At 45.1% G+C, this 13,872-nt stretch overlaps 1 protein-coding gene across 1 annotated transcript in view; it reads left to right on the top strand.

Annotated features, from left to right (window-relative positions):
- LOC106570724 (stromal membrane-associated protein 2) overlaps positions 1-13,296 on the top strand; it is a 40,997-nt gene extending 27,701 nt beyond the window's left edge. Inside the window, exons 5-10 of the mRNA XM_045695065.1 lie at positions 8,242-8,301; positions 8,413-8,476; positions 11,205-11,359; positions 11,457-11,625; positions 11,923-12,782; positions 12,963-13,296. Coding sequence (XP_045551021.1) covers positions 8,242-8,301; positions 8,413-8,476; positions 11,205-11,359; positions 11,457-11,625; positions 11,923-12,782; positions 12,963-13,091 — 1,437 coding nt within the window. The 3' untranslated portion in view covers positions 13,092-13,296. The remainder of the gene's footprint in view (positions 1-8,241; positions 8,302-8,412; positions 8,477-11,204; positions 11,360-11,456; positions 11,626-11,922; positions 12,783-12,962) is intronic.
- The last annotated feature ends 576 nt before the right edge of the window (positions 13,297-13,872 follow it).

Below are 13,872 nucleotides of genomic sequence, written 5' to 3'. Positions count from 1 at the left end.
ATAGTTTGCTCAGTTTTTTTCTAAATTCTTTCCAATGTGCCAAGTAATTATCTTTTTGTTTTCTCATGATTTGATTGGGTATAATTATGTTGCTGTCCTGGGGCTCTGTGGAGTCTGTTTGTGTTTGTGAACAGAGCCACAGGACCAGCTTGCTTAGGGGACTCTTCTCCAGGTTCATCTCTCTGTAGGTGATGGCTTTGTTATGGAAGGTTTGGGAATCACTTCCTTTTATGTGGTTGTAGAATTTAACGGATCTTTTCTGGATTTTGATCATTCCCGGGTATCGGCCTAATTCTGCTCTACATGCATTATTTCATGTTTTATGTTGTACACAGAGGATATTTTTGCAGAATTCTGCATGCAGTCTCAATTTGGTGTTTGTCCCATTTTATGAATTCTTGGTTGGTGAGCAGACCCCAGACCTCACAACCATAAAGGGCAATGGGTTCTATAATTGATTCAAGTATTTTGATGTTATCCTCACATACAGTCGGGCAAAAAAGTATTTAGTCAGCCACCAATTGTGCAAGTTCTCCCACTTAAAATGATGAGAGGCCTGTAATTTTCATCATAGGTACACGTCAACTATGACAGACAAAATGAGAAGAAAAAAACCCAGAAAATCACATTGTATGATTTTTAATGAATTTATTTGCAAATTATGGTGGCAAATAAGTATTTGGTCACCTACAAGCAAGATTTCTTGCTCTCACAGACCGGTAACTTCTTCTAGAGGCTCCTCTGTCCTCCACTCGTTACCTGTATTAATGGCACCTGTTTGAACTTGTTATCAGTATAAAAGACACCTGTCCACAACCTCAAACAGTCACACTCCAAACTCCACTATGGCCAAGACCAAAGAGCTGTCAAAGGACACCAGAAACAAAATTGTAGACCTGCACCAGGCTGGAAGACTGAATCTGCAATAGGTAAGCAGCTTGGTTTGAAGAAATCAACTGTGGGAGCAATTATTAGGAAATGGAAGACATTCAAGACCACTGATAATCTCCCTCGATCTGGGGCTCCACGCAAGATCTCACCCCGTGGGGTCAAAATTATCACAAGAACGGTGAGCAAAAATCCCAGAAGCACACGGGGGGACCTAGTGAAATGACCTGCAGAGAGCTGGGACCAAAGTAACAAAGCCTACCATCAGTAACACACTACGCCGCCGGGGACTCAAATCCTGCAGTGCCAGACGTGTCCCGCTGCTTAAGCCAGTACATGTCCAGGCCCGTCTGAAGTTTGCTAGAGAGCATTTGGATGATCCAGAAGAGGATTGGGAGAATGTCATATGGTCAGATGAAACCAAAATATAACTTTTTGGTAAAAACTCAACTCGTCGTGTTTGGAAGACAAAGAATGCTGAGTTGCATCCAAAGAACATCATACCTACTGTGAAGCATGGGGGTGGAAACATCATGCTTTGGGGCTGTTTTTCTGCAAAGGGACCAGGGCGACTGATCCGTGTAAAGGAAAGAATGAATGGGGCCATGTATCGTGAGATTTTGAGTGAAAACCTCCTTCCATCAGCAAGGACATTGAAGATGAAACGTGGCTGGGTCTTTCAGCATCACAATGATCCCAAACACACCGCCCGGGCAACGAAGGAGTGGCTTCGTAAGAAGCATTTCAAGGTCCTGGAGTGGCCTAGCCAGTCTCCAGATCTCAACCCCATAGAAAATCTTTGGAGGGAGTTGAAAGTCCGTGTTGCCCAGCGACAGCCCCAAAACATCACTGCTCTAGAGGAGATCTGCATGGAGGAATGGGCCAAAATACCAGCAACAGTGTGTGAAAACCCCACTGTATAATCCTAATAGGTATCAGTCTGGTGTTTTCTGTAATGACCTTAGTGATCACTGTTTTACAGCCTGTGTTCATAATGGCTGCACAGTGAAACGACCTGTCCTGATTTGTCATAGACACTTGCTAAAAAACTTCCTCCATGAACTGGTCTCTGTGAAATGGTATAGAATCAGCTTGATCCCAAGCGTCAGACGGCCTATCTCTGACGACGATTACTCACCACGAGTCCGATGAGCCCGATGTGAATGATATACTGCTTTCCCGGGAACAGGCCCAGATCCCCGGGATTTGCGTGAAGAGAAGGCCCAAAGGGCAGGCTGCCTTCCTAGGTGATCGAATACACCCACACTTACTTCCATTCTGTTAGCAAACGTGCAATCTTTGGAAAATAAAATAGATGACCTACGCGGAAGATTAAACTACCAACGGTACATTCAAAACTGTAATATCCAATAGTATCTTATGCTTCATGGAGTTGTGGCTGAACGACGACAATATCAACATACTGGTTATATGCTGCACCGGCAGGATAGAACAGCGGCGTCTGGTAAGTCAAGGGGCGGCGGACTATGTATTTATGGAAATATCAGCTGGTGCACGATATCTAAGGAAGTCTCAAGCTATTGCTCGCCTGAGGTAGATTTTCTCATGATAAGCTGTAAACCACACTATCTACCTAGAGAGTTTTCATCTGTATTTTTCGTAGCTGTCTACATACCACCACAGACCTGTCACGAAGACCGCCCTCAATAAGCTGTATACCGCCGTAAGCAAAGAGGAAAACGCTCATCCAGAGGCGGAGCTCCTAGTGGCCGGGGACTTTAATGCAGGGAAACTTAAATCCGTTTTACCAAATTTCTATCAGCATGTTAAATGTGCAACCAGAGGAAAAACAAACTCTGGACCCCCTTTACTCCACACACTGGGACACATACAAAGTTCTCCCTCGCCCTCCATTTGGCAAATCTGACTATAATTATATTCTCCTGATTCCCGCTTATAAGCAAAAATTCAAGCAGGAAACACCAGTGACTCGATCAATAAAAAAGTGGTCAGATGAAGCAGATGCTAAGCTACAGGACTGTTTTGCTATCACAGACTGGTTAAGTTACGGGATTGCTCATTGGCTTAATCAATAAGTGCATCGATGACGTCGTCCCCACATTGACCGTACGTACACACCCCAACCAGAAGCCATGGATTACAGGCAACATCCACACTGAACTAAGGGCTAGAGCAGCTGCTTTCAAGGAGCTGTACTCTAACCCGGAAGCTTATAAGAAATCCTGCTATGCCCGACGAACCCTCAAGCAGGCAAAGCATCAATACCGAACTAAGATCGAATCATACTACACCGGCTCTGACGCTCGTCGGATGTGGCAGGGCTTGCAAACCATTACAGACTACAAAGGGAAGCACAGCCAAGAGCTGCCCAGTGACACGAGCCCACCAGACTAACTAAACTACTTTTATGCTCGCTTCAAGGCAAATAACACTGAAACATGCATGAGAGCACCAGCTGTTCCAGAAGACTGTGTGATTATGCTCTCCTCAGCCGATGTGAGTAAGACCTTTAAACAGGTCACAAGGCCACAGGGCCAGACGGATTACAAGGACGTGTACTGCGAGCATGCGCTGACCAACTGGCAAGTGTCTTCACTGACATTTTCAACCTCTCCCTATCATTGCCAAGCCTAACCTGTCTCTCTTTTCTGGGGAAGTTTGCATTGCTTGGAAGGCAGCCAAGGTTTGTCCTTTATTTAAAGGGGGAGATCAAGCTGATCCTAACTGTTATAGGACTATTTCTATTTTTCCCTGTTTATCAAAAGTGTTGGAAAAACTTGTCAATAATCAACTGACTGGCTTTCTTGATGTCTATAGTATTCTCTCTGGTATGCAATCTGGTTTCCACTCAGGTTATGGATGTGTCACTGCAACCTTAAAGGTCTTCAATGATGTCACCATTGCCCTTGATTCTAAGCAATCTTGTGCTGCTAGTTTTATTGACTTGGCCAAAGCTTTTGATATGGTAGAACATTCCATTCTTGTGGGCCAGCTAAGGAGTATTGGTGTCTCTGATGGGTCTTTGGCCTGGTTTGCTAACTACCTCTCTCAAAGAGTGCAGTGTATAAAGTCAGAACATCTTCTGTCTCAGCCACTGCCTGTCACCAAGGGGGTACCCCAAGGCTTGATCCTTTTCCCCATGCTCTTCTAAATTTACATCAACAACATCGCTCAGGCAATAGGAAGCTCTGTCATCCATTTATATGCAGATGATACAGTCTTATTCAACAGCTGGCCCCTCCCTGGTTTTTGTGATAAACGCTCTACAACAAAGCTTTCTTAGTGTCCAACAAGCTTTCTCTACCCTTAACCTTGTTCTGAACACCTCCAAAACAAAGGTTATGTGGTTTAGTAAACAGAATTCCCCTCTCCCCACAGGTGTGATTACTACCTTTGAGGGTTTAGAGCTTGAGGTAGTCACCTCATACAAGTACTTCGGAGTATGGCTAGATGGTACACTGTCCTTCTCTCAGCACATATCAAAGCTGCAGGCTAAGGTTAAATCTAGACTTGGTTTCCTCTATTGTAATCGCTCCTCCTTCACGCCAGCTGCCAAGCTAACCCTGATTCAGATGACCATCCGACACATGCTAGATTACGGAGACGTAATTTATAGATCGGCAGGTAGGGGTGCTCTCGAGCGGCTAGATGTTCTTTACCATTCAGCCATCAGCTTTGCCACCAATACTCCTTATAAAGTGCCTTGCAAAAGTATTCATCCCCCTTGGCGTTTTTCCTATTTTGTTGCATTACAATCTGTAATTTAAATAGATTTTTATTTGGATTTCATGTAATCGACATACAAAAAATAGTCCAAATTGGTGAAGTGAAATTAAAAAAGTAACTTGTTTAAAAAAAATAAAAAAAATCTAAAACTGAAAAGTGGTGCGTGCATACGTATTCACCCCCTTTGCTATGAAGCCCCTAAATAATATCTGGTGCAACCAATTACCTTCAGAAGTCACATAATTAGTTAAATAAAGTCCACCTGTGTGCAATCTAAGTGTCACATGATCTGTCACATGATCTCAGTATATATATATATATATATATATATATATATATATATATATATATATATATATATACACCTGTTCTGAAGGCCCCAGAGTCTGCAACACCACTAAGCAAGGGGCACCACCAATCAAGCGACACTATGAAGACCAAGGAGCTCTCCAAACAGGTCAGGGACAAAGTTGTGGAGAAGCACAGATCAAGAATATGGCACCAGAACAAACCTGCCAAGAGAGGCTACCTACCAAAACTCACAGACCAGGCAAAGAGGGCATTAATCAGAGAGGCAACAAAGAGACCAAAGATAACCCTGAAGGAGCTGCAAAGCTCCACAGCGGAGATTGGAGTATCTGTCCATAGGACCACTTTAAGCTGTACACTCCACAGAGCTGGTCTTGACGAAAGAGTGTCCAGAAAAAGCCATTGCTTAAAGACAAAAATAAGCAAACACGTTTGGTGTTCGCCAAAAGGTATGTGGGAGACTAAGAGACTAAAATCTAGCTTTTTGGCCATCAAGGAAAATGCTATGTCTGGCGCAAAGCCAACACCTCTCATCACCCTGAGAAAACCATCCCCACAGTGAAGCATGGTGGTGGCAGCATCATGCTGTAGGGATGTTTTTCATCAGCAGGGACTGGGAAACTGGTCAGAATTGAAGGAATGATGGATGCCGCTAAATACAGGGAAATTCTTGAGGGAAACCTGTTTCAGTCTTCCAGAGATTTGAGGCTGGGACGAAGGTTCACCTTCCAGCAGGACAATGACTCTAAACATACTGTTAAAGCAACACTCAAATGGTTTAATGGAAAACATTTACATTTCTTGGAATGGCCTAGTCATAGCCCAGACCTCAATCCAATTGAGAATCTGTGGTATGACTTAAATATTGCTGTACACCAGCGGAACCCATCCAACTTGAAGGAGCTGGACTGCTTTGAAGAACGGGCACAAATCCCAGTGGCTAGATGTGCCAAGCTTATAGAGACATACCCCAAGAGACTTGCAGCTATAATTTGCTGCAAAAGGTGGCTCTACAAAGTAGTGACTTTGGGGAAGTGAATAGTTATGAACACTTAAGTTTTCTATTTTTTTGTCTTCTTTCTTGTTTGTTACACAATAACAAATATTTTGCATCTTACATAATTACATTTTAGTCATTTAGCAGATGCTCTTATCCAGAGCGACTTACAGTAGTGAATGCATACATTTCATAATTTTTTTTCCCATACTGGTCCCCCGTGGGAATCAAACCCACAACCCTGGTGTTGCAAACACCATGCTCTACCAACTGAGCCACACGAGACATCTTCGAATTGGTAGGCATGTTGTGTAAATGAAATGATACAAACCCCCCAAAAATCAATTTTAATTCCAGGTTGTAAGGCAACAAAATAGGTAAAATGCCAAGGGGGGTGAATACTTTCGCAGGACACGTCACTGGACTCTATACTCCTCTGTAAACTGGTCATCTCTGTATACCTGTTGCAAGACCCACTGGTTGATGCTTATTTATAAAACCCTCTTAGGCCTCCCTCCCCCCTATCTGAGATACCTACTGCAGCCCTCATTCTCCACATACAACCCCCGTTCTGTCAGTCACATTCTGTTAAAGGTCCCCAAAGCACACACATCCCTGGGTCGCTCGTCTTTTCAGTTCGCTGCAGCTCGCAACTGGAACGAGCTGCAACAAACACTCAAACTGGACAGTTTTATCGCAATCTCTTCATTCAAAGACTCAATCATGGACACTCTTATTGACAGTTGTGGCTGCTTTGCGTGATGTATTGTTGTCGCTACAGTACCTTCTTGCCGTTTGTGCTGTTGTCTGTGCCCAATAATGTTTGTACCGTGTTTTGTGCTGCTACCATGCTGTTGTCATGTTGTGTTGCTACCATACTGTGTTGTCATGTGTTGCTGCCTTGCTATGTTGATGTCTTAGGTCTCTCTTTATGTAGTGTTGAGTTGTCTCTCTTGTCGTGATGTGTGTTTTGTCCTAGATTTACATATTATTATTTTTTTATTTTTTTATCCAAGCCCCCGTCCCCCAGGAGGCCTCATTGTAAATAAAAATGTGTTCTGACTTGCCTAGTTAAATAAAGGTTAAAAAAATATATATATATATATATATATATATATATATATATATATATATTTTTTTTTTGCCAGATCCTAATTGGTACTGTATGTTGAATTTTATGTTTCTTTTGATGGCATAGAAGGCCCTTCTTGCCTCGTCTCTCAGATCGTTCACAGCTTTGTGGAAGTTACCTATGGCGCTGATGTTTAGGCCGAGGTATGTAAAGTTTTTTGTGTGCTCCAGGGCAACGGTGTCTAGATAGAATTTGTATACGTTGTCCTGGCGACTGGACCTTTTTTGGAACACCATTATTTTGGTCTTACTGAGATTTACTATCAGGGCCCAGGTCTGACACAATCTGTGCAGGAGATCTAGGTGCTGCTGTAGGCCCTCCTTGTTTGGAGCCAGGAACACAAGCATTTCACTACACCCGAAATAACACCAGCTAAATATGTGTATGTGACCAATAACATTTGATTTGATCTGATGGTATGCAGGGTGAATACGTGGTCTGTCGTACAGTACTTTGGTAAAAAAAAATATTTGACATTTGCTCAGTACATTGTTTTTAACTGAGCAAATGTACGAGTCTGCTGTTAATGATAATGCAGAGGATTTTCCCAAGGTTGCTGTTGACGCATATCCCACGGTAGTTATTGGGGTCAAATTTTTCTCCACTTTTTTGGATTGGGGTGATCAATCCTTGGTTCCAAATATTGGGGAAGATGCCAGAGCTGAGGATGATGTTAAAGAGTTTAAGTATAGCCAATTGGAATTAGTGGTCTGTATATTTTATAATTTCATTGAGGATACCATCAATTCCACAGGCCTTTTTGGGTTGGAGGGTTTGTATTTTGTCCTGTAGTTCATTCAGTGTAATTGGAGAATCCAGTAGGGTCTTTAATAGTTGATTCTAGGATTTGTATTTGATCATGTATATGTTTTTGCTGTTTGTTCTTTGTTATAGTGCCAAATAGATTGGAGAAGTGGTTTATCTCCGTTTTGAATCGATAACTATTCGTGTTCTTGTTTGTTTAGAGTTTTCCAATTTTCCCAGAAGTGTTTAGATCCTATGGATTCTTCAATTACATTGAGCTGATTTCTGACGTGCTGTTCCTTCTTTTTCCGTAGTGTATTTCTGTATTGTTTTAGTGATTCACCATAGTGAAGGCGTAGACTCAGGATTTCTGGGTCTGTATGTTTTTTTTTTTTTTGGATAGGTTTGTCACTCCCTCTCCCTCACTCTCATCTCTTGTGACCTCTGCTTCTCCCTCATTTAGAAAGAGAAGAGCTGTGATAACATTCCCATGGAACCAGTAGTGTTTGAGAAGATGAAGTTGGTGAGTTTGAATGTGTGTACAGTATTCTACAAAAAATATCTTCTTATTCTAGGTTTGGTATTTATTTGTCTTCAGTTATTCATGCTGTGTCTTTGTTGTTAACTCTTTCAGAAGAGAGAAAACAGCCCAAAGATACAGAGCCAGTCTCCGTCTATCTCAGACCTTCTAGGACTTGGTATGCTATCAGTGCACCTCTCTACACCTACTCACATAAACATTTTAACAGAAATGGTCAATATTTGTAGCAACATTAGCCTGGTCCTATATCTGTTTTGTGCTCTTGTCAATCCAATAATTCATGGTTAAGTCAAACACGACAAGGAGTTGACGAGAGCACAAAACGGACTGGTACTCAGGCCGTCTAAATAGTACTGATGTGTCCAAAAACTCACGCTCTTTCTCTGTCTCTCTCGTCTCTCTCTCTCTCTCTCTCTCTCTGTCTCTCTCTCTCTCTCTCTCTCTGTCTCTCTCTCTCTCTCTCTCTCCTCTCAGTTTAATTCATTTCAAAAGGCTTTATTGGCATGGGAAACATATCTTTACATTGCCAAAGCAAGCAAAATATACTGCTCAAAAAAATAAAGGGAACACTTAAACAACACATCCTAGATCTGAATGAAATAAATAATCTTATTAAATACTTTTTTCTTTACATAGTTGAATGTGCTGACAACAAAAATAATAAATGGAAATCCAATTTATCAACCCATGGAGGTCTGGATTTGGAGTCACACTCCAAATTAAAGTGGAAAACCACACTACAGGCGGATCCAACTTTGATGTAATGTCCTTAAAACAAGTCAAAATGAGGCTCAGTAGTGTGTGTGGCCTCCACGTGCCTGTATGACCTCCCTACAACGCCTGGGCATGCTCCTGATGAGGTGGCGGATGGTCTCCTGAGGGATCTCCTCCCAGACCTGGACTAAAGCATCCGCCAACTCCTGGACAGTCTGAGGTGCAACGTGGTGTTGGTGGATGGAGCGAGACATGATATCCTAGATGTGCTCAATTGGATTCAGGTCTGGGGAACGGGCGGGCCAGTCCATAGCATCAATGCCTTCCTCTTGCAGGAACTGCTGACACACTCCAGCCACATGAGGTCTAGCATTGTCTTGCATTAGGAGGATGCTAACCGCCAACCGCACCAGCATATGGTCTCACAAGGGGTCTGAGGATCTCATCTCGGTACCTAATGGCAGTCAGGCTACCTCTGGCGAGCACATGGAGGGCTGTGCGGCCCCCCAAAGAAATGCCACCCCACACCATGACTGACCCACCGCCAAACCGGTCATGCTGGAGGATGTTGCAGGCAGCAGAACGTTCTCCACGGCGTCTCCAGACTCTGTCACATCTGTCACATGTGCTCAGTGTGAACCTGCTTTCATCTGTGAAGAGCACAGGGCGCCAGTGGCGAATTTGCCAATCTTGGTGTTCTCTGGCAAATGCCAAATGTCCTGCACGGTGTTGGGCTGTAAGCACAACCCCCACCTGTGGACGTCGGGCCCTCATACCACCCTCATGGAGTCTGTTTCTGACCGTTTGAGCAGACACATGCACATTTGTGGCCTGCTGGAGGTCATTTTGCAGGGCTCCGGCAGTGCTTCTCCTGCTCCTCCTTGCACAAAGACGGAGGTAGCGGTCCTGCTGCTGGGTTGTTGCCCTCCTACGGCCTCCTCCACGTCTCCTGATGTACTGGCCTGTCTCCTGGTAGCGCCTCCATGCTCTGGACACTACGCTGACAGACACAGCAAACCTTCTTGCCACAGCTCGCATTGATGAGCCATCCTGGATGAGCTGCACTACCTGAGCCACTTGTGTGGGTTGTAGACTCCGTCTCATGCTACCACTAGAGTGAAAGCACCGCCAGCATTCAAAAGTGACCAAAACATCAGCCAGGAAGCATAGGAACTGAGAAGTGGTCTGTGGTCCTCACCTGCAGAACCACTCCTTTATTGGGGGTGTCTTGCTAATTGCCTATAATTTCCACCTGTTGTCTATTCCATTTGCACAACAGCATGTGAAATGTATTGTCAATCAGTGTTGCTTCCTAAGTGGACAGTTTGATTTCACAGAAGTGTGATTGACTTGGAGTTACATTGTGTTGTTTAAGTGTTCCCTTTATTTTTTTGAGCTGTGTATATATATAAAAGTGAAATGAACAATAAAAAATGAACAGTAAACATTACTCACTCAAGTTCCAAAATAATAAATGTATAGTTTTTTGTGTGCTCTAGTGCAGTGGTGTCTAGATGGAATTTGTATTTGTGGTCCTGGCAAATGGACGTTGTCTGTTATATGGTAATTTGGTAAAAATCAAATTTGACATTTGCTCAGTACGTTGTTTTCACTGAGGAAATGTACAAGTCAATGCAGAGGATTTTCCCAAGGATGCTGTTGATGCATATCCCACTCTCCTCTCTCTCTCTCTCTCTCTCTCTCCCACTCTCCTCTCTCTCTCTCTCTCTCTCTCTCTCTCTCCCACTCTCCTCTCTCCCACTCTCGTCTCTCCCACTCTCCTCTCTCTCTCTCTCTCTCTCTCTCTCCCACTCTCCTCTCTCTCTCTCTCTCTCTCCCACTCTCCTCTCTCCCACTCTCCTCTCTCCTCTCTCCCATTCTCCTCTCTCTCTCTCTCTCTCTCTCTCACTCTCCTCTCTCCCACTCTCCTCTCTCCAACTCTCCTTTCTCTCTCTATCTCTCTCTCTGTCTCTCTCCCACTCTCCTCTCTCCTCTCTCTCTCTCTCTCTCTCTCTCTTGCTCCCACTCTCCTCTCTCCCACTCTCCTCTCTCTCTCTCTCTCTCTCTTGCTCCCACTCTCCTCTCTCTCTCTCTCTCTTGCTCCCACTCTCCTCTCTCTCTCTCTCTTCGCTCTCTCTTTCTCTCTCTCTCTCTTTCTCTCTCTCTTTCAGACGCTCCTGCTCCTCATGCTGTTGTATCTAATGGTAGATCCAGCCCTGGAGAGAGGGGGAGTCCTGCGGCGGCTAACCCAGCTACGATGCACTCTGACCTGCATCTATTCAGCGCTCTGCCTGCCTCCTCCTCCACCACCTCCACCAAGACCACGGTGAGATTCAGAGAGAGGGACCAGTTATACACAGACAGATAGACAAACAGACAGACACACACACACTAACCTGTGTGACAATCTTTCCTCTCTCCAGCCGGTGGGTAGTTCCATGCCCAGGGGTTGTGTGGCCGCGTCGGTACCCGAGAACCTCAGCCTGTTCCTGGACTCAGCACCCAGACAGGAGAGGACAAAGATGTCCAAGGACTCTATCCTCTCCCTCTATGCAACCACACCCGCATGGCCCCAGAACCTGGCTGCACGAGGTAAGAGAAGTGGTGGTCACTGTTTCGTTTTTCATGTGTTGATAATCTTTGATGTCCTTGGACTGTAAATTAACCTAGGTTATGTTATTCTATGGCTCAACTGTGTTTCTCTGTCAGTATAGGTTTGTACCTCCAGCTGATTTTGAGTAAAAGTGGCCACAAAAGTGGTCAATATCATTTTTCGTAACTGTCCTTTACCAACGGTCATTTTTAATCAAGTCTAATGATAGTTCACAGAACATGACAAGACTACCAACTTTTACTCTAATGAGTGGCAAACATTTATTTTATCTCCAGCTGGCCTGTACATGAACCCAGCCCAGCTGGGCTACTACGGATCATACCATTCTCTGGCCACGCAGGGGGGAGCGATGGGAGGAGGCATGATCACATCTCACTCCATGATGTCCCTGAGTGGTCAGCAGCAGAACGGCATGATGGGAGAACAGCAGAACGGAATGGTACTAGGACAGCAGAATGGCTTTATGGCTCAACAGGGTGTCATGGGGCAAGCGGTCAACACATCCCCGTTCCTGGCAGGAGTGCCCCACAACATGATGGCTCAGCAGCAAAGCATCATGGGAGCTCAGCAGAACGGCATGATGGGAGCTCAGCAGCAAAGCATCATGGCAGCTCCGCAGAACGGCATGATGGGAGCTCCGCAGAACGGCATGATGGGAGCTCAGCAGAACGGCATGATGGGGGCTCAGCAGAACGGCATGATGGGGGCTCAGCAGAACGGCATGATGGGGGCTCAGCAGAACGGCATGATAGGGGCTCCGCAGAACAATATGATGGGAGCTCCGCAGAACGGCATGATGGGAGCTCAGCAGAACGGCATGATGGGGGCTCAGCAGAACGGCATGATGGGGGCTCAGCAGAACGGCATCATGGGAGCTCCGCAGAACGGCATGATGGGAGCTCAGCAGAACGGCATGATGGGGGCTCCGCAGAACGGCATGATGGGAGTTCCGCAGAACGGCATGATGGGAGTTCCGCAGAACGGCATGATGGGAGCTCCGCAGAACGGCATGATGGGAGCTCAGCAGAACGGCATGATGGGAGCTCAGCAGAACGACATGATGGGGGCTCAGCAGAACGGCATGAAGGGGGGAGTGGCGGCCGTGCCTCAGCAGCAACAGTGGAACATCACTCAGGTGAGATACACACACACACACCTGGCATGTATTACTATGCTTGTGAGGACCGTGTGTTAGACTGTGTTCCCATGAGGAAGTATGTGTGTAACAGGATATTTACATAAACTGAACAATTTGAATAAAGTATTCAAACTTGTGTTTGTGTGTGCGTTTGCGTGCACGCGTTTCTCCCACCAGATGACCCAGCACATGGCGGGAGTGAACCTCTACGGAGCCAACGGCATGATGGGGTACGGCGGTCAGCACATGGAAGGACCAACGACTCAAAGCTCCACCCACATGATGACATCACACGTCTGGAAGTGATGTCATTATCTGAAGAGGAAGTGAAGTTGATGTCACTGGAGCAGCAGTGGTGCTTGGAAGGTTTTGGGGACTTTTCTACTAAACTCTCCATCAGACAATTAACAGGGGTGGAAGAGCAGAGTGGAGAAGTTTATATAAGAGCTATTTCTAGCTCTTCTCTCCCCTCCCCTCCCCTCTCCTCTCCTCTCCTCCCCCATCCCCTCCACCCTCCTCTCCACTCCTCTCCGCTCTCCTCTCCTCTCCTCTCCCCTCCCCTCCCCTCTCCTTCTTTCAGAGCCATTTTTGCAGATTTCCATGCTTTCCTTCAGATCATTCTACGACCAATCAAAGGACAGGGCTCAGAGGTGAAGGGATCAGAGGTCACACTGAACTGGGAACACAGCATAGAATACATCTCATGTCCAGTGTGTGTGTGTGTGTGTGTGTGTGTGAGTGACTGTGTGTGCATGCTTAACTATCTCTGATGTGTAATGGGTAATCTGTATCAGCCTTTATTCCTGAGGAACTCATCCAAACTGAACTATTCCTGATGAACTCATCCAAACTGAACTATTCCTGATGAACTCATCCAAACTGAACTATTACTGATGAACTCATCCAAACTGAACTATTACTGATGAACTTGTTGTGGTAGGTTCCCTGTTCCTTGTCAATCATTTGCTTATTGGTGAAATCAGCATTCAGACAATATCTTTAAGTAAATCAATCAAAAACCTTTATTAATGCAATTGCAGACAGAAGTTGACCAATGGGAACATACCACGCATGTTTCCGAGTAAGT

This window comes from Salmo salar, chromosome ssa14 (assembly GCF_905237065.1).
Source record: "Salmo salar chromosome ssa14, Ssal_v3.1, whole genome shotgun sequence".
In the NCBI taxonomy this organism is placed as follows: Eukaryota; Metazoa; Chordata; class Actinopteri; order Salmoniformes; family Salmonidae; genus Salmo; species Salmo salar.
This window is presented reverse-complemented; position numbering and strand designations above follow the sequence as displayed.